Source organism: Seriola lalandi, unplaced genomic scaffold, assembly GCF_002814215.2.
Source record: "Seriola lalandi dorsalis isolate HSWRI2012SDOR001 ecotype SW California unplaced genomic scaffold, Sedor1 jcf7180002054933, whole genome shotgun sequence".
Taxonomy (NCBI): Eukaryota; Metazoa; Chordata; class Actinopteri; order Carangiformes; family Carangidae; genus Seriola; species Seriola lalandi.
The window spans coordinates 5,079,199-5,100,857 of NW_019525485.1; the positions used below are offsets into that span (position 1 = coordinate 5,079,199).

A 21,659-nucleotide genomic window follows, 5' to 3' on the forward strand; every position below is an offset into this window, starting at 1 on the left:
CTTAATATAAAATCAGTGTCAGTGTTTTCGCTATGATTGATTTGGTAGTTTAAGAGCGCGGATGACTCAACTTAAAATCAAACTTAAATAATTAATCAATCAATTAATAAATCAAAAAATATATTAGCCATAACACTCAATAATAACACGACTTAAGTTAACTATATCGTAATAAAAAAAACAAAAACAACTTTAAATCGGGAATGACCGACGACGTCTGTTGTTGGAAGTGGAAAGAGCAAGGTCCGTTGCCATAGCTACCCTGGAGAGAGGGCGAGACTGCTCACGTGACCCAGCAAGATGGCGACCACAATGCAGAATGGATGTGAATGTGAGTACTACGTATTATTAGCTTACCGTTAGATTAATGAATCAGTGCACCGTTTCACACTATTATAAAGCCGTCGTCGTTGCACTTTCATTGTGTTATAGTGCAAATGTTTTCCTTTTAATATCAAGTCGGTTCCTTTTTATCTTCGGTTTTGCCTGGCAACTAAAGTAACACTGAGCGAGCCCGCTAACGTTAGCTCTCTCATAATCTGAGCAGGATCATGTATTGTTGTTTATCGTTACTCAGCTGTTTTCACCCCAGCCTGGTTAGCTCACCACAGCCAGTGGTTGATTAGTTAAACTTATTCATTTTTTTTGGTGTTCACTTTCAGGATTTAAACTAAGCGGGTCCCTTTTACTGGAAATTTGGATCTGCTGGTTAATTGTTCATCATCATATCAGAGAGTCAAGATGGCCTTAAATGTCTTTGGTAAGCAGCATCACACCTTAGATAATGTCCACTGTGGTTTAATATGACTGTGTTAATGGTGTGTTTGTGTGTTTTTTATTTGTCCACAGACCAATGTTATATACCAATTATTATATTCATGTCTCTCTTATATATGTCATATAAATTGGGATAGGGGAGTAGAAATCCTGTGTAATCAAGTGGTCATGTAGCTTAAGTAGAAGTCCATTTATTCAAATACTATGCCTAAGTGCATTTTTGAGTATGTCCATTTTATTTAACTTCATACTACTGCTCCACCTTATGGCAGAGGCAAATGTTGTCTGCTTCCTACTCCACCATATTCAGGATCAGTTTATAAAATTTGATGCATTTTTATATATTAAATGTTCCCACAGTAGTGCTTACACAGCAATACTTGAGTAATATGTAAAATGAGTACTATTTTTTGGATAAAAATTTTGTTGGTACACATGCTTCAACAGGTCTTCCCTGTATTTCCTGTTGAATTATTCTAAAGTAGGGCATCGTATTTAATGGTTTTATCGTAGAACTTCAATCTGCAAAGAAACTATGGACAGAATAAGTGACAAGTCCTATACTTCCCTCAAAAATGTTGTGTGGTGAACGTTCAAATAGAAATGCTCAAGTGTAGCACCAATGTATCACAACTGTGCAGGCTTTACTTCAGTGCTGTTGCAGACACTGAGTGACAGCAGTTGATATGTTATGTCTGCTTTCTTATTAGTGTGTCTATCAGTGAGGCTGTGAGTGAGTGTTGCCTTGAGAAGGAGGGTGAGACACTTAACCGGGGAGGATTTGAAGTTATTTTGAAGACAGGATACCGGGACGACGAGTGTTGAACAGATAAGGCTTGTGGAGTGAGCACAAAGTACACCAAGACAGGAAACAGGCTGTTAGTTTTATGCGTGTGGTCTGCGGAGAAGGTGGAAGACAGCGTATATCTGAATTTGCAAGATGCTGGCAAAATGACAGCAGAGTCTTACATTCATTTATAATAATCTTATATTAATTTGAGTTGGTCTGTCAGTGTAGAAATGGCTGCGGACATTTATAGTTAAATTGCAGTTATGATTGTAATTTTATGTAGTTTGGAAGGAGGCATTAGGCAACTTGTAGCAGATAAAGAATGGAAGCACAGTATTGGTATTTTACATATAAGAAGAAGCAAAACACACACAAAAGGGCTTTTATTTGCTATCATGTTAGTATATGCGGTGTTAAACCCAATTAATACTTTTTAAATTATAAAGTTGTGTATTAAATGTTGCAAATGCAGCCATAAATGCATACAGCACAGAATGTGAATGGGCACCTGAAAGGATTTCGCAGTGCCAGATATGAGTGGAAATTTGGAAATGTTCAGTAGCTACTGCAGAGTTCAGCCAAACCCCAAATTAGCGCCTGGGGCTAAAATGCTTCTGTTTGAGTTGCATTTAGTCAAATATTAATGTCGGTGTTGTTTATGGTCTACTACAGCTGAATAATCAACAAGGAAACTCTGCTATAATGTTGATTTCTTTCTATAATTGATTTAAAAGGAGTAGGCCTGAGGGTACAGCAGCAAAAGAAAAATACACATTGCACAGAGAGATCACTTATGAGCCATCCTGTCTGCAACACAATATTAATGAATCTATGCTATGACTTCATATCTCTTCCTGTCAGTGTAAACACCTTTTTTTTTTTCTTTTTTTTTTTCTTTTTTTACACATTCAGCTGTTTAGCTTGTTTATTTGGCAATAATTGCAAAATGGCCTTCAGCGGTTTCAGTGTTTTGCCTTGAGAATCGTGTGATCGCTCCAAACTGTTCACCTATTAAACCAGTATTTGAGCATGATAGATTGAATGTAAAATCTCTATCTCCGTTTGCACATTAAGCTCCCCATGAATTCTCGAATACTCACCATCTATTACTAAATGAATTTAATATCAAAAAGAAGATGAATTGAGTCAGTCCTGAACCGGTCTTATCTGGTTTATGTTTCATATCAAAAATGAGACACAGAACAGTCAGATAAAAGCAGCACAGAGCACTATCATATTTTCTCCACTTGGGGGCACTGTAGCAAAGGAAACAAAGTTTGAGTAATATTGCAACTGTTTAATCCATTGTACTTTTTCTGTTTTCAGATCATGATGAATACAGGCCACCGGTGTGGAAGTCTTATTGTAAGTATCAATGGAACATTGTGTTATTATCCTGATTATAACCTTTTTAAACTTTAACATTTACCATTATTTGCTTCATGGAGGTAACATACTTTTTGCTGATGAATCATTGTGTTTTTTTCTGCCTCAGTGTACCAGCTCCAGCAGGAGGCACCTCACCCACGCAGAGTCACCTGCACCTGTGAGGTAAGAACACACTTCCTTCTAATCGTTATGTCCGTGTTTTTCTTGAGAAAATGTCTGAAATTATAAAAAAAAGGTTGGATAAGGAAACCCTATTTATCATAGAGTACAAATTTCCATGCATCACTGAGCAGTAAGACATAGTGGTAGCTAGTATTCAATGTTAAAAACTAAATGAACCCAAACGACTTCTCCAAAAACCTCACATGTCCCAGAAAATTGGAGCATAAAATTGTGCAAAGACTAAGGAGCTGACATACAGTAGATAATAGTTGATAGTTTATGAATACAAAAAAATTGGATGGGCTGTCACATGCTACAGCAAAAATACCTTGTGTTGTTTTGGGTTAACACATAAAAATGTAGGTTGAATGACAAGCAGAAGATTTGAGCACAGGTGTCATTACAGCTGTTGTAAGCGTACTTGCTCAAACAGATGTGTCATTTGAATTAAACCCTAAGCCCAAACCCTCACTAAAGCATATTGTGTATTTCATAAAAACACATACAATTTCTGATCTTGGCAGGCCAATGTGATAATAACCAACTGAAACAATACTGGTGTGGATCAAGCTTCAAGCGAGCTGAACATTGTTGGTGTATGCGTGTGATTATATGCGTTAATGCTTGTTTCTGCCTCCTCAGAGAGTGTATTTGCTGACTCGGCTTGTAGCAGGGCTGATTGTTTTTGCTGTACTTCAACAAATCCATTGTCTTCAGGGAAAGCATCTGTTAAACCGTCTATAGCCGTGATCTGAAAATGCTAAACACAGCACACAATGTTATGTTGGTAAAAGTAGGTCTACTGTTATTAAAAGCAATTAAACGTCACTTTGGGTGAAAACTTGTTTTAGTTCAAGTGTTGGGCTTTAATTCTAATCAAAGCAACATGAATATAACAATCTGAACGTCTTCATGTAAATGTTGGAGTAGGTTTAGTTAGCAGCGGCTGTGTCCTAGCCTCGGGCAGTCACAGTCTAACACTGTCACTTTACAGTACTCTGGACTGTCTGCTTTATACACTTAAAAGCAACTGAGAATAGTAAAAAGCTAATAAAGCGAGATACACAGATGTACTGGGGAGGCAAAAATATATATTTACGATATATATAATTATATCGTAAATATCAAGACTGGATTACTAACCTGGTAAAGCAAGCAAGTAGTCAAGTGTACAAACAGAAAACCTTGGACAAGATCATATTATTCCATCATAACTGTAAGGCTGCGACCGCTGATTAATTCCATTATCGATACATCTGACACTTTTTTTTTTTTAATAATCAATTGATTGTTCAACATAGGAAATGTAAGAAAATGCTTTCAATTCATTCAACCACCAGATGTGCTTATGTATATGGTTTGGGGCAAACCAATGGGGATTAGGGGGGGGGGTAGTGTGTCTGGTGTTTGTGTGTGTTAATCTGTAAAAGACAGTCCTCTTAGGATGGATATTAGGATGTGTAAGTGTGTGTGTGTGTGTGCGTGTATAGATGTTAAATGAACAGCTGTTGGTTTTGATGCCCCTGGCCTGGTCAGGTAGTCGGTGCTGACCCAGTTAAAAGCAGCAGACTGGCGGACAGACGGGGTGGAGGACACCCACCCCTCCTGCTACCACCAGCCCCATGTTGTCAGCTGGGAGTTCAGCCATATGTGATTTAATGATGCACCAGTAAGCACTTATCCATGGCTGGTACTTTTTAATTTATGGTATGTCAGTGACATGGTGGCATAAATGAGTACAGAGACTAGACTGTCCTTAAGCCCGAAGAAGAAGAGGTACATTTTTAAAAATTAAAACAGTGCACTAATTAAATTAAATTGAATATATTTTGGTTTGGCTTGTTCAGACAAAATGAGCGATAACATGGTCTCACAATGGTCTCTGGAAAATTGCAACAGACATTTTTATCTGAAATGTTTCATCGAAAAGAATCTCAAAAGATGAATAGTTAATTGGCTTGGTAGTGAAACTAAAATCTGTGTCCATTGTTCCAGCCTCAGGGCGTATAAAAGTTCAGGATGTGCGCCCTTTGTCAGGGTGTGGAATAAGTTCCTTCCAGTTTCTAGACAGCTGTTGCTCAAAATTACTTGAGATTATTTGTCAATCTGTCCATAAGCCTGAGTAATAATAGCTTGCTTGTGTTTTGTTGTGAGCTGACACTTTCCTCCCATAATGACTTGCTGAGTGTCTTTGAGTGATCCACCACAGACATGAACTCTTTGAACATGCAAAATTTTGACTGTTGACTGCTAGAATGAGTTGTCAGCTACACATTTAACACGGGATGTCCAAGAATTAGCCTAAATTGATACACCAACATTGAGAATAAACTCTTGCTTCCAGGTTGTGCCATGCCCACCATTTCACCGTGTACCAATTTATTTCATCATTGCAATCAAAATACACTGTATATTCAGTGCGTGGCTGAAAATGTGTTCAAACAGTTCTTCCCCCTCAAGCTCAGCACTCCGTAATGTGCAGTCAAGGATGTGTGTTGAGCATTAGTAATGGGTGTTAGGCCTCAGAGGAATTCTGGTCGGTGTCCAGAGGTGCACATGCACGGCTGATAACATGGGGGTAGCGTACGTCCTCTCCAACTTGAACCACCCTGACCACATTTGATTACATTCATTGTGCTGAAATTTGTCCAATGCATATCATGACAAATCTGTGAAAAGTGGACTGCTCCTATACAGTACCACACACACACACACACACACACACACACACACACACACACACACCATCCAAATTAATATTCACCGCTGTCTGTTGGGTCTTTGTTGATTTATTGGCTCGACAGCAGTTTTGTTGAGGGCAACACAATGTTCAGCTTTTTTATCTGACTCGTGCAATATCCTCTGCGCCCACACACTCACGAACACAGACGCACGCCGGGTGCCAAGCGAGGTTTACATTCAAGTCCAGAAAATGTGCCAAAGTCTGTGAAAATATTTAGCAAGAGCTCACAGTTTGTATCATCTTAGAGCCATTGGCATTTCACACACTATATTGTTGTTTTTGTGCGTGTGTGTGTGTGTGTGTGTGTGTGTGTGTGTGTGTGTGGGGGGGGGTTTATGAATGGCCTGCTATTGTACTGTGTGATATGATATTGTATGTTATTGTATCAATGTGTTGACAGAATTGAATTGTGTTTGGACCCAGTGTGTTTATTTGATGTGGAGTTGATGGATATTTTTGTATTGTGATATTTAAGTCAATAAACTAACCGACTACCTAGGTACGGTTTTCCTCATAGCTCATACCAGCATAACAATGAACCTTCACACCTAGCCTAAGGGTGGTTGTAAGCATATAAGCTTGTATATAAATCTAAAATTTACCTTTTGTTATATGATTCAAAAGGAACATTTACAGTCTTCTGAGAGTGAGGAACATTTTATGGTACTAAAACCATTTAAAATAATTGGTTTTTCACTCTATGTATTTTTCTTTTCCCTGCAGGTGGACAATCGACCTAAATACTATGGGAGAGAGTAAGTTGGATTTCTCTGTATTTGTCATTTACATCAGGCATGTTGCCAGTTGTCAGTGCATTTCAGGGATTGAGGAAAGTTTGAATCCAAATATATTTGTCTTCTTTCGTCCAGGTACCATGGGATGATCTCCAGAGAAGAGGCCGACCAGTTACTGAGTCAGGCCGAAGGCAGCTACCTCATCAGAGAGAGTCAGAGACAGCCGGGCACATACACACTGGCTCTGAGGTATGTCTGTGTTTGGCTAATTTAGGGAGACTCAGACAATCAAGAACAAATGTGAGCTCACTGGTGCCACTGGATCGGTATAGGCTTAAGTTCTGGAGCTAGGGATTTTAATACATTTATTAGAGAAGGAACCATCACAAGTAGGAAAATAGGCACCTCCCAACTAGAGTCTGGAATATCAGGTCTAGCAAATCTGCCAGAGACTGGAGAAATATCGATATTTTAATTTTATCAACTGCCAATTTATAGTAAAATCTGCTAAGGAAATTGCATTTTGAGATATTTTGCTTTGCCCTTACTTGGAGAAGACTTCATGTGAACTGACCTCCAACACCTTTGCCCGTGCCCACACGTATTCATGTGTCAAGGCAAGAAAGAGAGAAGCTGTGGTGCTTTGTGAACGTTGAGCATGTCTGATCGTGTGTGTACAGGCCCCAGGTGTTGTGAGGTGTGAGGGTTCAGCCCCCCCCCCCCCCACAGTGAATGCAGCAGTCAAGCTTTAAGCTGCTCAGAGGTGCTCATCTCTTAGCTCACATGGCTCCACACACCACCTTCCTGAGAGCCTTTCCTCGTGAGGAGACGGGGAAGTGCGAGAAAGTGACAGCCTGCGGTTTCCTTTAGCTCCATACTGTATCTCCTAAATGTGACTACCAAATATCGTTAATGCGGGTAGTGATTTTGTGTCTTTGTCAGAGGCACTTCAGTTGTGTGGAGGATTGTTGTTTACATGCCCAAAGGAGTCTTTCTGTATCCTTAATGCCACTCTGTTCACTTGGCCTAGTTACCTTGTGAGCAAATAACTTTATTTTACATCAGCAGTCAGTTTTACTCAAATGTGAGCCATCGTTTTCTCAGAGTAGGTGTCACACTTTTAAATGGGCGCATGGCATAATTTGAATTTAGTTTTGGGTCAGTTTGCTCTATTCATAGTCATGTCATTCTTCCACCTGCACAAGTTTCTCTCTCTTTCGCTGTTTCTCCCATCCCTGTGGTTATAATTACATTCCATAAATAAACCCTCATAAACTAGGGTCCCAGTCTGGGTTGGCAGAAAAGGAAAGGTTGGATTTTGGGTTAATGATTTAATGGTGCTGTTTTATCTCGCAGTGGTTTCATTGTGGTCCACTGAGGAGCAGATAATGTATTGGCCCAGTTACGGGTCCTTCTGTCACAGAGTCTATGCCACTTTATTTTACTCTGTATTATTGTAGTAAAAGGTTGCAGCATTTTTTTTGGGTGTGATTGTAAATTGTGATTCTAGTTTACAATTAAAAGAGACTCTCCTAGACAATGTAGCGGGTAACCAGCCACTGGCAGGTTATTGCCTATTTGGCCTCTTACTCTACAAAATCTCTTCTTCCATCAATTCCCAGGTTTGGTAACCAGACGAGAAACTTCCGTCTCTACCATGACGGGAAGCACTTTGTTGGGGAGAAGAGGTTCGAGTCCATCCACGACCTGGTCACAGACGGCCTCATCACGCTGTACATTGAGACAAAGGTACGCGTCATGTTCCACATTTAAAGCGATACTTTTTGTCATTCTCTTCATAAAAGTAGTAGATAAGGTCTGAGAATGGTACAGCAGAGATTGGCCCATTGATCAGGGCTGAATAGTTGTAATCCCTGAATGTAAAGTCGATGATTACGGATAATTGCTTTCCATAATGGCAGCAAAAAACTTTGAGCATTCAGCTCTTGTTTGTCAGGCAAAAAAAGAGTCAGCTCGGCACATAATACCCCTTGATCACTACTTCTTTACTTAATTACATGAGTCCCCAGATTCCTTCAAAACCCCTGAAGAAAGAAGGTCATTTTGCATTTTTCTTTTTTTTTTCAGCACATGGTTCCCATTAAGTGTTTATTTGTTATTCAGACAATCGGACAGCACCAAGAGGAACAAAGCAGTGCTGGAAAATGAAGAATATTATTGCAAGTTTTAGTTCTGGTCCAGTCACGTCACGTGCATACTGTCAGGGGAGACGGAAACATTCCAGTAGTCACTGATGACTTAAATCAGTGACTATAAAAACTATGTCGATGGTCATGTTTAAAGTTACCCTCTCATCCGTCAGGCAGCGGAGTACATCGCTAAGATGACCATAAACCCTATCTATGAGCACGTGGGCTACACCACCCTGAACCAGGAGCCCACCCTGAAGAAACACCTGCCACACAGCCCCGAGGCCCCCGATGGACCTGCTCCGGCCAAAGATGAACGCAACGCAGAGGAGAGGGTAAAGTTTAACAAAATACTTTGGAAAATTGTCGTGTGGGGCCAAAATATAGAAGCTGGTGCATTTTCTTTCTCCCCGAGTCCCAGACAGTTCACATATTCAATTATATGTCACCTTTTACAAAGAATCTTGACCTATAGAATAATACGAAGTAGCTTTTAGAGGCTGCTTAATAAACATTCAGCAGAAATTATACAGAATAACAATCAATATCTTTGAAACTCATCACTCTCTGCAAGAATAATGGAATCTGCATAGGAACTCTGTCCAAAAGCATCCACCAATTAACATAACTTTTTGGCAAACTGACCTAAATGCTTAAGGGTTTTGGAGGGGAGTTGGTTTGAATAAGAAATGGAGCCGTGTTGACACATAGTATTGGCTAAAGACCAAAGAATATTCCTGTTAGGAAACCGCAGTCTGAAATTAGCCCTATAAGACAAATTAAATCATTCATCAAGTCTCTTAGCACACTGTGTGTACTGTTAATTTTCCTGCCTTTAGTATAAGCTTTCAAATCAGTGAGTAATCATTTATATCTCCAAATTGAGAGTGCAGAAACTGACAGTGGAAAATGTGTATGAACATTGAGATGATTTATAGGATGAACTGATGTTGGAGATGAGCCTGAGTCTAGAAGATGTAAGAACAAAATGTTATGGAAGTGGATTTATGCTGCAGGCAGTATGCAAAATAGCTCAATCTCTTAAAATCACTGGACCTTACCTGCATAAATTAAGGTTACATAAATCATAATGCAGCAATCGTTAGCACATAAACCTTCGATACGTTTCCAGAATGTGGCAAAAAGTATGCAACAATAATATATGAGTGTATGTTATCGAAAAATTAGGGTTTGTAAAGAATTGATTTTTAAGAAACCCTGCAGACAGTTAGAATAAGGGTAAAGGTGAAGGAAAGTTTGTGTATGTAAAGTACGAGAATGGAAGGATGAGAGTAGAGGAACATGGTTAAAGGAGGAGAAGAAGGAGGAGGAGGAGGAGGATGGTTGCAGAGGAGAGATGGCCTCCAGCCAAGGGCTCTGCAGTAAAGTTACATAACAGTAGTTTGCCTGCAGAAACCTTCTATCTCCACCAAAATCTATCTACTAAGAATTCAAGAATGGAGTTTGAGATTGGCTCGTTAGTTTCCATTAAGCTGTGAGGTAATTAGAGTTAGTTTTTTTTTTTGTGTGTGTTGGGGTTTTATTTCTTGACTTTTTCTGTAGATGAAAACAAAAGTGGCAATATTTGGCGATGTGAGGTTTCTGTATGATGCAGGAGCAAACTCAGATGCTAATCACTTGGGAAACATTTAATGTAAATTTCAGTCCTGCAGCTGGGTGTTTGTGCAGGTAGGTGCATGAAAATACGAGGCAGGAGATGCAGCTCCATTCAGGCAACTGCTGCAGAACCCTCAGACTCATGTGTATATACACACACACACACACACACACCAGTGTGATACAGTCCACACCAACAGGCTCATAACGAAGTAGGTATAGTCTGTGCAATGCGTTTATCTGCTACACCAGTGCCGAGCCTCCTGAGGCCTTGTATGACCTGCAGTGCATGACCACCTACACAGCACCTCATACATCACTGTCCGTGTGTGTGTGTGTATGGAATGGGGGGTGGTCCTGTGTACGTGTGTGCTTTCATAATTGGGTGGATTTGCAGACAAAGCAGTACAGCTGTGACATTGAGACCAGAGGTGGCTCTCTGTAGGGAAGTCAGACATTGAGAAATACATATATCATATGTTCATACAGCTAATCACAGTTTATTGTGGGTTACGGCCCCCGTGGGGGTCATAAAGACGTGGTTCTGGTGATGACTTTTTAAAAATTAATTTTTAGGGCGTTAATATGAGATTGAATTCACTGGACGGCGACGAGAAAGATGGCGGTAACAGGAGATTTTAGTAATTAGGTTTTAAATCACATTTGATCTGACGGATAATACAGAAAAAATAATATAAAATCTCCCAAAAAAAAAAATTATATGAAGAGATATAAGGGCCACAGATGATATCTCCATCAGTACATGACCTTGCTAAACATAATTACCTTTTTTTTTTTCCTCTTTCCTTTTCTGTTATTTTTTTGTCTTTATTTCGAGGTCTGTCTGTAATCGAGGTGCTCTTTTGTTAGGCCCTCGACCCCGCCATTCCCATGCAACGAAAACAGTCATTAAATAACCATGACCAGTCATAAATATTCACTTTGCTGTGTATATGAGCTGAGGATTAGTGAATTTGGATATGTGGTCGTTTGTTCCACAGGCTTTTTTGCGGCTAAAAATTCACTTTTTCTGGTGTTGTGATATCTCCTTAAGATGTCATAAAGCAATATTCGCATGACTGTATGTCAGTGTAAAAGGTCACATAGCAGAAAGCCTGTGAATCTCTCCCGCAGTAACGGGATTTAATGCATCCCCACTGCTTGTTTGCTCAGCCCAAAAATGTCAAAGAACGCAAGACAACACATCTTCCCACCAGAGGCGGCACTTAACCAGAAACCTCTAAAGTGAAAATTTAGCCTTGAACTGTTTTTATATAATGTTACTTGTATGATCTAGAGTAATGGACGAGCAGGGCCTTTGATTTTAAGAGCCATGCAAGGACGTGGGATTGTGTTGTAGTGAAGTCGAAACAACACACAAAGCAGATGACAGCAGTTGCTGTTGCTTGTTTACAGTGGAAGAGGAGAAGATTTAGAGAAATTTGAAAACGTCGTAAGAAAAATGGACAGATGTTGCGGGTAGAATGACAAAAGAATGGAGGGAAACAAAGAGGGACAAAAAGTGTGAACGAATAAATAAAATAACAGCTTGATTCTCAGCTCATTCTTTCTCTCCCTCTCTTTCTCTTTCTCTCCTGGGACAATTGAGGTGGCAGAATTGGTGGCGAACAACAAGAATCCCTGCATTCTGATTGGCTCCTTCTCTTCTCAATGTGACCTGTTAAATTCATCCATTACAGCTCCGTAGCTCAGCCTCCCCCCTCCTCTTCTTTCTTTCTCCGCCTCTATCCCTCCCTCCTCCACTGGTTCTGCCTGGTGAGTGTGTGTGGAGGGAAAGCGGATTAACGCACACACACAGCCATGTGGGCTGAAGCGCTCACCTACACGAGACCGAGAGACAGGAATGCTCGTTCTGCCGCATCAGTCGGGTCTGAAGGATTTTGCAAACACCTTCCAAGAAGCGAAGATTTATTGAATTATATTTATTGAACTTTTTGTGCTTTTAATCTTCAGACAGATTTATTGCTAGGCTTTCTGGCTTTTGTTTTTTTGTTATGAACTGGAATTGCACCATGCAGCCCCATCAGTATGCAGAGCTAATCTGATTGGCTGATCATTGTGGTGCTAAGACCGCAGGATTGGTCCTGTGTTGGCTTCTTGGTTTGGGATGTTGTTGTCAGATGGAGCTTTGACGTGATTTGTGAGCTCAGTTGTTTTTCCATATTTACTTCTTCCTGTTTTTATTAATCATTCTGGGTATTTTTTGTCATTTTTAATTATTTAAGTGTATTTCCTTTTTTTTTCTTTTCATTTTCATGCTGGTTGGCTTACTGTAGTTATTAGTGGGATTCAGATTTTGGTCTCAGAGCCAGTATTTGATGTAAACCTCCACCAAAACTGCAGGTCCCACAATGCCGAGTCGAGAGTCGCACATCATTAAACGAGGTAAAAAGCAATCACGCAGGCGAGCTGAGAAGGAAACAAGTCAGAAGGGGTCTTTGTTTACGGCTGCTCTCGGTTTAAATGTCAGCGCTGGTTCAATTCCCTCCCTGCCAGTCTCTGGCAGCACATCGGACCCCAGCACCGGATCGGGAACCCATCTCAACCGGGCACCAGCCCCCTCTAAACCCACCTCCCCTGCCTCCACCTTCTGGCAACCAATCAGATCTTTTGCCCTTTCGCAGCTCACGTCGCTGGTGCGGCGGGCCACCCTGAGGGAGAGCGACTTGGCACCCAAGTACGAGAAGGTCCACAACTTCAAGGTGAGGCACTCCTTCGCTTCCCCGGTCCTCCAGTGTGTGTGTGTGTCTGTGTGTCTGTGTGTGTCTGTGTGCGTCTGTGTTGAAAAATGGCAGAGTTGCTGATTCAGCACATGGGGTCTTATTCAAATTTACCTCAGTGTTAACACACACACACACACACACACACACACACACACACACACACACACACACACTCAAACACACACACAGATGGAGAAACACACATTTATGCATTTACATATTCCCAGATTTTCATATTACAAGCAGCCATTAGTAAAGAGCACAAAGGTCAGAGCCACAGTGTACTGAGCTCAAGGGAAATGTGGATGAACACACAGACACACACACGCTCACACATACATACAAAGGGCACAGTGATGTGATGGACGTCATTAGCATTTCATTATATAGAACCAATTTGTGCAATAAATGGGCAGATTAAAACTCTGTTCTCACTATATTTTTCTAAGTGTCCTTTCAGCACTTCTATTGTGTCTCCATCGTTCTTTTGTCAGTGCCTGTTATTGCTGGTATTCAGGTTTAACTGTGGCCAGTCTGGGTTATATGAATATTTTTCTCACTGTGTTCTTAGTGTATATTTTGGCACATTTTAACTCATGTTTTTCTGTTTATTATTTTTTTCTGGCCATATCTGTTCGCTGTAATATTTGTTGTGAATTTTAGGGTAAAAAAAGGCCTTTTTAATATCAAATTTCCAATTTTCTCTATATCTGTCTCTTTTACCAGGTTCATACATTCAGGGGACCCCACTGGTGTGAGTACTGTGCCAATTTCATGTGGGGTCTCATCGCTCAGGGAGTCAAGTGTGCAGGTAAAACACAAACACAAACAAATCCTCTTTTTCGCTCACACATCAGTGTATGACGCGCTCTGTCAGTAATCTCTGATTTATCCCACACAAATATCCCACAAAAGGTTGGATTTCTGCTCCTTTTCTCCTCCTCCACTGTGTTCGACATGTTGCACCTCCTCTCTCTTAGACCGTGACTCAAAAGTGGGACAGCAGGCTAAAGTTAGTCACTTTTGCTGTTGACTCATCTGCAGTGTATCACGGATTTTAAATGTTAAAAGATTCAATTTGGTGCCAAAGAACAGACTGGCAGTGGGATTTTTACTGTGTGTGGGTGATGAACTGTGCCTCTGTACTGCTTGCGATTAAATGGAACTTTTACCATTGAATCTAGTTACTATTCTTTAAGTATTGGACAAAAAATACAGAGCAGCGTAAAGAGCCGAAAGCAGCATAAAGGAAAACAGGCATGCATTTATGTAAATACAACTACAGGAGATGCCTAAAAGAGTGACATTTAGGTTGTGAGTGGACATAAAGTGATGTAAAACCGCCTCTGTCTTTCTCTCTGCCAGACTGTGGGTTGAATGTCCATAAGCAGTGCTCCAAAGTGGTGCCAAACGACTGCCAGCCGGACCTGCGGCACGTCAAGAAGGTGTACAGCTGCGACCTGACCACGCTGGTCAAAGCCCACAACACCAAGAGGCCCATGGTGGTTGATATGTGCATACAGGAAATTGAGGCTAGAGGTGAGAGAGACAGCAAGTGTGTATATAAATGTGTGCGTGTGTATGAGTCAGTGATTATATAATGTTGACAAAAAAAGCTTTTAAGTATTGTTTGCTGCAACACCTACGAGGCTGGCATACGTATGCAAGATGTGCGTGTGCGTGCGTGCGTGCCAGCCCACCCTCTCAATGGTTTGATGCACACACGCAGAATAAATGAATGTGTGTGTGTGTATATATATATATATATATATATATATAGACTGAGAGAGCTGCAATTCCTCCCCCATGCGACCTGAGTGGTCACAGGGGAGCTGCTGCAGACAGGATTTTATTGACAACGATTTCACGACCTGAGTGAAACTAATATGTGAAATCAATAAAGACACCTGACTTGAAGCGATTGAACTTGACTGGAACAGGGGAGACGCTGAATGCGCACACACACACACACCCCCCCTCCCCCTTCTGTCTCTCTTGTTGTTGTTTTTTTGTCTTCTAATCAATCTTCACTGTCTTCTGTCTCTATTTCTGTATCACCTTCAGTTTAATTTACTGAAGCTGTTCCATTGGCACAAACAGCTAACTACTCATTTCATCACTGATTGATCTGCAGATATTTTTTTCATTGTTTGATCTAAACATTCAATAAAATAGTAAAAAAAAAAAAAGTAATGTTTTCCTTAAAATCAAACCAACAGTCCAAAGATGTTCCATTTATTTATTTACTGCACATTTGAGAAGCTGGAACCAGAGAATTTTGGCACATAAACAATGTCTTAAATGATTAGTTGATTATCCAGAACTGTAGCCAATAAATAAAACCTAAAGAAATGTTTAAGCACACTACAATTAAAATTCTATAACTGTCCTTGTCTGCCTCCAGGTCTTCAGTCAGAGGGTTTGTACAGAATATCAGGCTTCAGTGAGCTAATTGAAGATGTCAAACTGGCTTTTGACAGAGGTGAGTGTCTCCCCCTGTTGTTTTTTTGATCAGTTGAACACATCCATTGCACAAACATTGCAGCGGTTAGCAGCTGGTTATCACTTCACTCATCTTCTTTGAGGTGAATCCGTACGAGAATAAGAGGCGGTATCTTTTACTATCAATAAAATATCAATACAATCCTCCAGAGAGATTCTATGAAGACAGATCTCTCTTCATCTTGCACCCTAATCCTCAGGTTTCCTTCTGACGGAAAGCAACTGATTGTTCTTGTTTTCCGCTGCAGATGGAGAAAAGGCTGATATTTCCTCAAGTGCTTACGAGGACATCAATATCATCACCGGAGCCCTCAAACTCTACTTCAGAGAGCTGCCTATCCCCCTCATAACATATGATGCCTACCCACGCTTCATAGAAACCGCAAGTAGGTCTCCATGCCTTGTGTTCCTCATTACATAAGATGCAGGAATGAATAGAGGAACAGTTCAGCACTGAGCATATGTTATAAATCAGTAAAAAAACATGCGGGAAATGTGTTTTGTCACTTTTTTTGTCGCAATTATATGATAATTGATCCAATATCTAATCAGTGTTATATTGTGTGTGTGTGTGTGTGTGTGTGTGTGTGTGTGTGTGTGTGTGTGTGTGTGTGTGTGTGTGTGTGTGATGCAGAGATTACAGACCCAGAAAAACGGCTGGAGTCTCTCCACGAGGCCTTGAAGCTGCTGCCGCCAGCTCACTGCGAGACACTGCGATACCTCATGGCTCACCTCAAGAGGTCTGACTACACAAGCTGTGATTTCACTTTCACACCGACATTTCATCACGTAGATATGAACGATATTGTTATTCAGCTTAATTACGAGGGTTTGATTCCTTGATCTTGATGTTTTGGAGCTGTTGTGGTCGTACTCTCCGTCACACATACTTTCCCCCTGCTCTCCGTCCAGGGTGACCGAGTATGAGAAGGAGAACCTCATGTCCAGCGAGAACCTAGGCATCGTCTTTGGCCCAACATTGATGAGGGCCCCCGAGCTGGACGCCATGACGGCGCTCAACGACATCCGATACCAGAGACTTGTTGTGGAAACGCTCATTACCAACGAAGACGTGTTGTTCTGAGAGGAAGGAAGGGAAATCATTCTTCTAAGGAGGAGAAATTGAGAAGATGCATTTGTCCTCTTATGAAAAGATGGAAGAAAAAGTGACCTGTTGACTTTTGATAAGAAAATGAAGGAGAAACCTGCAAGACACACGAGACTGGCGTCTTGCTAGACAAAAAAGACACTACCTGTTTTCTGTGTGGATAAAAGGAGCAATGAAGGAAGTGGCTATTTGCAAAGAAGAAATGAAAAAAAAACAACTCAAAAGAGGAGACTCAAAACATATAATGGCTTTGAGGGAAGGAGTAGATGGATGGACGTAGTGTTTCCCCACATTTTTGATGTAAAACACAAGCAAAATTTTAGCCAAACGAACTTGAAGCTTCCAAAATTTGTAATGTTAAAACTGTACAAAACTAATTACTGGAACACTGAAGACTGGGAAGAACAATTTTCCAGCGTCACTCGATAGAAATAAATAATTATCTTTCTTACGAACACTACTTTGTTTATGTAGGGGAAACACTGCGATCCATCTTTATGTTAATATCCTCTCTTTCTTAAATGAATGCCTTGACATTTTTTTACTTTTAATTTTCCTCAGCATACTTATTTTAAGTTGGAGGTTAATGAAAATCAGCTACCTTAAGAACCTTGGGTTAGCATTGTTAGCGTTTATTACAGAAAGCAAATGATTCTGCCTGCCAACAAGCTAATGAGGAAGTGTCGCCAATGGTTTCTGTGGAAGACTCAAGAATGCTGCTTCCTGATCAATGTAATGACCAATGTTTTCCTCAAATCCTGGCCGTAAGAAATGTTTTTCTTTACTTTCCAAGGTGTCAAGGTGTCCATTTAGTCCTCCTCAAGAGAAGAAGAAGAAGCACTGACGTCATAACAGTAGACAGCTGGATGAATGAATGAAAGAATGAATGGAAAAAGTGAATCACTCACCCATAATGCGCACTCATTCCTCTCAATGGAACTTAAGTGACTCGGACCTATTGTGTTTTCATTCCTTATTTTTTAGAAACTTTTTCTTTCCTTTACAGCTCCCTCTTCTGCTCCATCGACTGATGTGTAATTATACAGTGATGCTACACTAACAACATAGTTTTTTTTTAGTCGCTAATATAGAAAATCAATGTCAACTTACCCTTTTTAGTGTCGTATTGTAAGCTTTTGTTGAAGAAATGTTTTCCAGTTTTGTGGCTGTGTAATTACACCCAGTGATGGAGCTGTAAATTAAATGATAACATTTTTTTTCTCTATCTCTGAACCAATCCTGTGTTCTCTCTCTCTTCTCCACCTGCCTGCTTTGCTTCTGAAGGTGAAAATTAAAATTCAATGTCATGCAGACCTCTTGAAATTTAGCCTCTTCTAGGAATTAAATTGTCATATTTCTCCAAAATGTTACTACTCGTTGCCTGTGGCGTGAACACATAAACATACGGCACAAAATTGTGCCAACAACAGTTTAACGAGAGAAATCCAGCATAGACAACATGGCCAGACATTACACACAGTATTTACCAGTATTAGTCTGGCAACTTGTTTTCATTTCAGATCTCATTTAGACAGCTTTAGTTATCGAACATTACACCAGAGGCAGACAGTGAAGAGAGGGACGCATCGTAAGTGACTTGAAACATGAATATGTGAAACAGTGCTTTATGTTGTTTTTGCTTTGGTTAGTTGTTTTTATGAAGCAGTATTGTAATTAAGCAGTGTTATGAAACTGATTTAGCGCTCAAAATACTAACTGAAATTCTTGATCGCTTGCCCGGATGCAATTCAACAGATGGAGACATGCTTTATTGGCCTGTGAGGGATAATTCATAGACTCAAAGTGGGGATGCACCAGTACCAACAGTGGTGGTTTTCAACACCAGATTATTTGAAAGTTTAATGTCATGTCCCATCCCTAAAATTAAAGCAAAGAAGTTCATTAAAACAGAAACTCACAATGTTAATTACTCGCAATTAAAGTGGTGCTGGTGCTTCCCTTCCTCAGTGTGCTAGTTGACAGTGAGGGCATATTGTAACTCCACTGACATGTTTCATATCCAGCTGCAACCATTTAATATAACTGTGAAAAATAATAATGCTTACACATGTGTAAAGAAGGCCAGTTGGAGTTCTAGTTTTAGTTAATACATTTTTGACTTGTTTTCCTCGTTTAACTCTCCCGTCTGCAGACTGTGATTTTACCTAAATACAAGACATCTGTAAGCAGATGCCATACAGATGTGTGAAGATCAGGTACCGGCTAAACATTGCACACTGAAGGTTTGCTGTAATGTTTTGACCGTGCTCTGATGTGGGTACAAACTGTGGGATGATAATGGTAATCAAATGTCATATGAAGGAGTGTATTTGCCATGTTTTGTTTTTTTTCCTTTTATTGAATCTAGTGCCATTTGAAAGGTTGGAAGTATAGAATGGATGCCTTCTGCATGGACCCCCACCTCAACTAACACACTTAACACCGTCTTCATTCATTTCTACCCCCATTTCTGTCGGGGGTCACTGATTAACTATTCCTAATGTGTTTCATTTGCAAAGCAGCGACAACCCACCAGGCTTCAAGACCCATTTCGCAAAGCAAAGACATAGTAACAGTTGTGCAAAATCAAGCGCACCCATGCTGGGTTGGGTGTGACATCAGCATTTTAACAAATCTTGATTATGTTTTGATTATCGCCTGCTCTTTGTTTTTTACTGTTGTGCTGACTTTGTTTTTCATTCCTTCAGGGTGAAATGTAGCCCTGCTGATTAAACCATGTACTAACTCATCAGACTAATCCGATTACAACTAATGAGCCTTCAGTGATCTGTGACACTTGCGTTTTTTTTTTTTTTTTTTCTTGGCATCATGAAATATCTTTTTTTTTATTGTCATATCTGTAAAGTATTTTCTATATGGTTTATGCATGGTGAAATTAAATTATTAAATATGGCTTTCAGTTCGCAAATGTCTGACTTCATTCAATCTCGAAAGATTTCTTGCTTTATACACTGTATACGCTCCCATTAGAATATGCTTGAAAACCAGCTCTTTATTTAATTGATGCATAAGTGGTGCTGTAATATTGCAGAAGTCCTTTAAATCTTTTTTATTGCCATATGACACTCTAAAATTAGGCAACATCTACTTGATGACCAACTGTCATGTTGCACGTAATAGCAGTTTAACCAAAGAGTAAAACCACCCAAGAAGCAAAGATTAGAGAAAAGGGGGAAAAGCTAAAGGTTGACTCCTCATAATTTGGACCTACATAATGTGATTAATTACACATTTGTTAGGAATTTGTAACACTTGGGTTTATATTTATATTTTGCTTCTTTGTTTTTAAACATTGTGTTTTAATTGCTTCCTATCTAAGTAATCAATGCATTCGTTGTACTATAAGGTTTCAACATACGATTATTTTCGTTATCAATAATATATTGATTATTCAGTGTTGAGTTTACTATCGTAGGACGATTAGCAAATATTTACATTTTCACATCTATATTGATTTCTAGTAATGCAACATTTCGTAAAAAAGTATTTCCTGAGCAAGTGTTTTGCACATAAAATTTAATGCTGCAAAGTTTCTCCATGAATGAGAAGATTACTATGGTACAGATGTGAAACTTCATCGATTTCACTGAAACTTTCGCGGATTGATCTGTATCTTTTTAACATCATGTGATCTTGGTTCATGTTTGAGCTTCCGCCATTGGCTGCTACTTAATTGAAGGCGCCTCAGTGCCTAGAGGTCAGCTCCTGCACGCTACGCAGCTATTACGGCAATTGTTCTCAATTCTTATGTTTTATTTTACCGAAAAAAGTTTATTTTTTAGGTTTGCGTTGAGTTATACAAAGTATCGAGTTTATCAGCAACTTTTGCTGAAGAAACGGGACACAGAGAGGACATTTACCGGCTCATGACATCTTTGCGACTTGTCTTGCGGACCATGGTTGGAGGAAAACAACCATCAGCAACAATGTCTGAAAGCAGCGACGTTTTCACTCACTAGGTGAGTTGTTATCATTCTAATACCACAATGTTTGTTAACAGTGTTGCTTTTGTGACTTTTTTCTGTTTTCCATCTGAAGCTAACGTAAGATAACCGAAGTCACGGGTTTTGCAGCTAGCTTTAAAGCTAGCTTAAAATGAATTGAGGTCACGCCATGTTTTTATTACTTAAGGCAGAGGGTGTTGTACCCTTGAAAAATGTCATGACCCAGTTTTCCAAGAGGACGAATAACGTACTATGTAACGTGCATCCAGATTATATCAATTTTGTGGACATGTAATAGAAGTTAATTCAGCGCCGAAATGTGCCGCTTCAATGCAGTGTGAAACTGAAATTAGCTGACATTAACACAGCTGTATCCAGTTTTTATATGGCCAGAGCAACCAATAAGATATAAATTAACTTGGTTAATTTGAATGTTGTATGTTTATGATTCGATAAATCGACAAGCAGAAAGTAAAGTACTTTTCAGTTATTTTTTTCTCAATTGTGGGATGAAGCGGATATGTTGGGGCATTGCCTTCCGTGCCCATGCTTAGAGCCGGACCCGAGGTAAAGGCAGTTGAAGGAAAGGTAACTTTAGGTCAGAACAGTCGTAGCAGCAGGACTCTGTCTCCCTCTGGGGGAAAATGCGTGGAATTAAAACCAAAATAGTATTTTTGCCTTTTGTGTTTGTGCTCGTGAATTGTGCTGTATTTATTTTTGTTATATTTGTTTTAATTTGAGGATATAATAGTGTATTATGTATAGTATTAGAAATCATTAAAAGGTGGCTCTATAGTTGTAGTGCCGATATAAAGACATTAGGTGCAGTACGGATGTAAGCCTCGTTGGCGCAGTAGGCAGCGCGTCAGTCTCATAATCTGAAGGTCGTGAGTTCGAGCCTCACACGGGGCATGTGTTTTGATACTGAGTGTCAAAACATGTAAATTTAGCCTGATTAAATGGTGTATACACTATTGT

At 39.9% G+C, this 21,659-nt stretch overlaps 1 protein-coding gene and 1 non-coding gene across 2 annotated transcripts; both read left to right on the plus strand.

The window, feature by feature from the left end:
- Positions 1-282: 282 nt before the first annotated feature.
- On the plus strand, positions 283-19,645 carry LOC111644454 (N-chimaerin). Its single transcript, XM_023393355.2, has 15 exons — positions 283-331; positions 663-760; positions 2,894-2,932; positions 3,063-3,118; positions 6,585-6,616; positions 6,731-6,844; positions 8,218-8,344; positions 8,919-9,080; positions 13,008-13,085; positions 13,833-13,917; positions 14,472-14,645; positions 15,511-15,588; positions 15,857-15,994; positions 16,243-16,348; positions 16,521-19,645. The coding sequence occupies exons 2-15, from the start codon at positions 742-744 to the stop codon at positions 16,690-16,692; spliced, it is 1,380 nt and encodes a 459-aa protein (XP_023249123.1). The 5' UTR covers positions 283-331; positions 663-741; the 3' UTR covers positions 16,693-19,645.
- Positions 19,646-21,520: 1,875 nt separating this feature from the next.
- trnam-cau (transfer RNA methionine (anticodon CAU)) lies at positions 21,521-21,593 on the plus strand. The gene has a single exon. It is a non-coding gene; the product is annotated as a tRNA-Met (tRNA).
- The last annotated feature ends 66 nt before the right edge of the window (positions 21,594-21,659 follow it).

Coding starts and splice junctions, on each gene's coding strand:
- LOC111644454 (XM_023393355.2), top strand. Junction 15,589..15,856: donor CAAACTGGCTTTTGACAGAG/GTGAGTGTCTCC, acceptor TTTCCGCTGCAG/ATGGAGAAAAGGCTGATATT. Junction 16,349..16,520: donor CTCATGGCTCACCTCAAGAG/GTCTGACTACAC, acceptor CTCTCCGTCCAG/GGTGACCGAGTATGAGAAGG.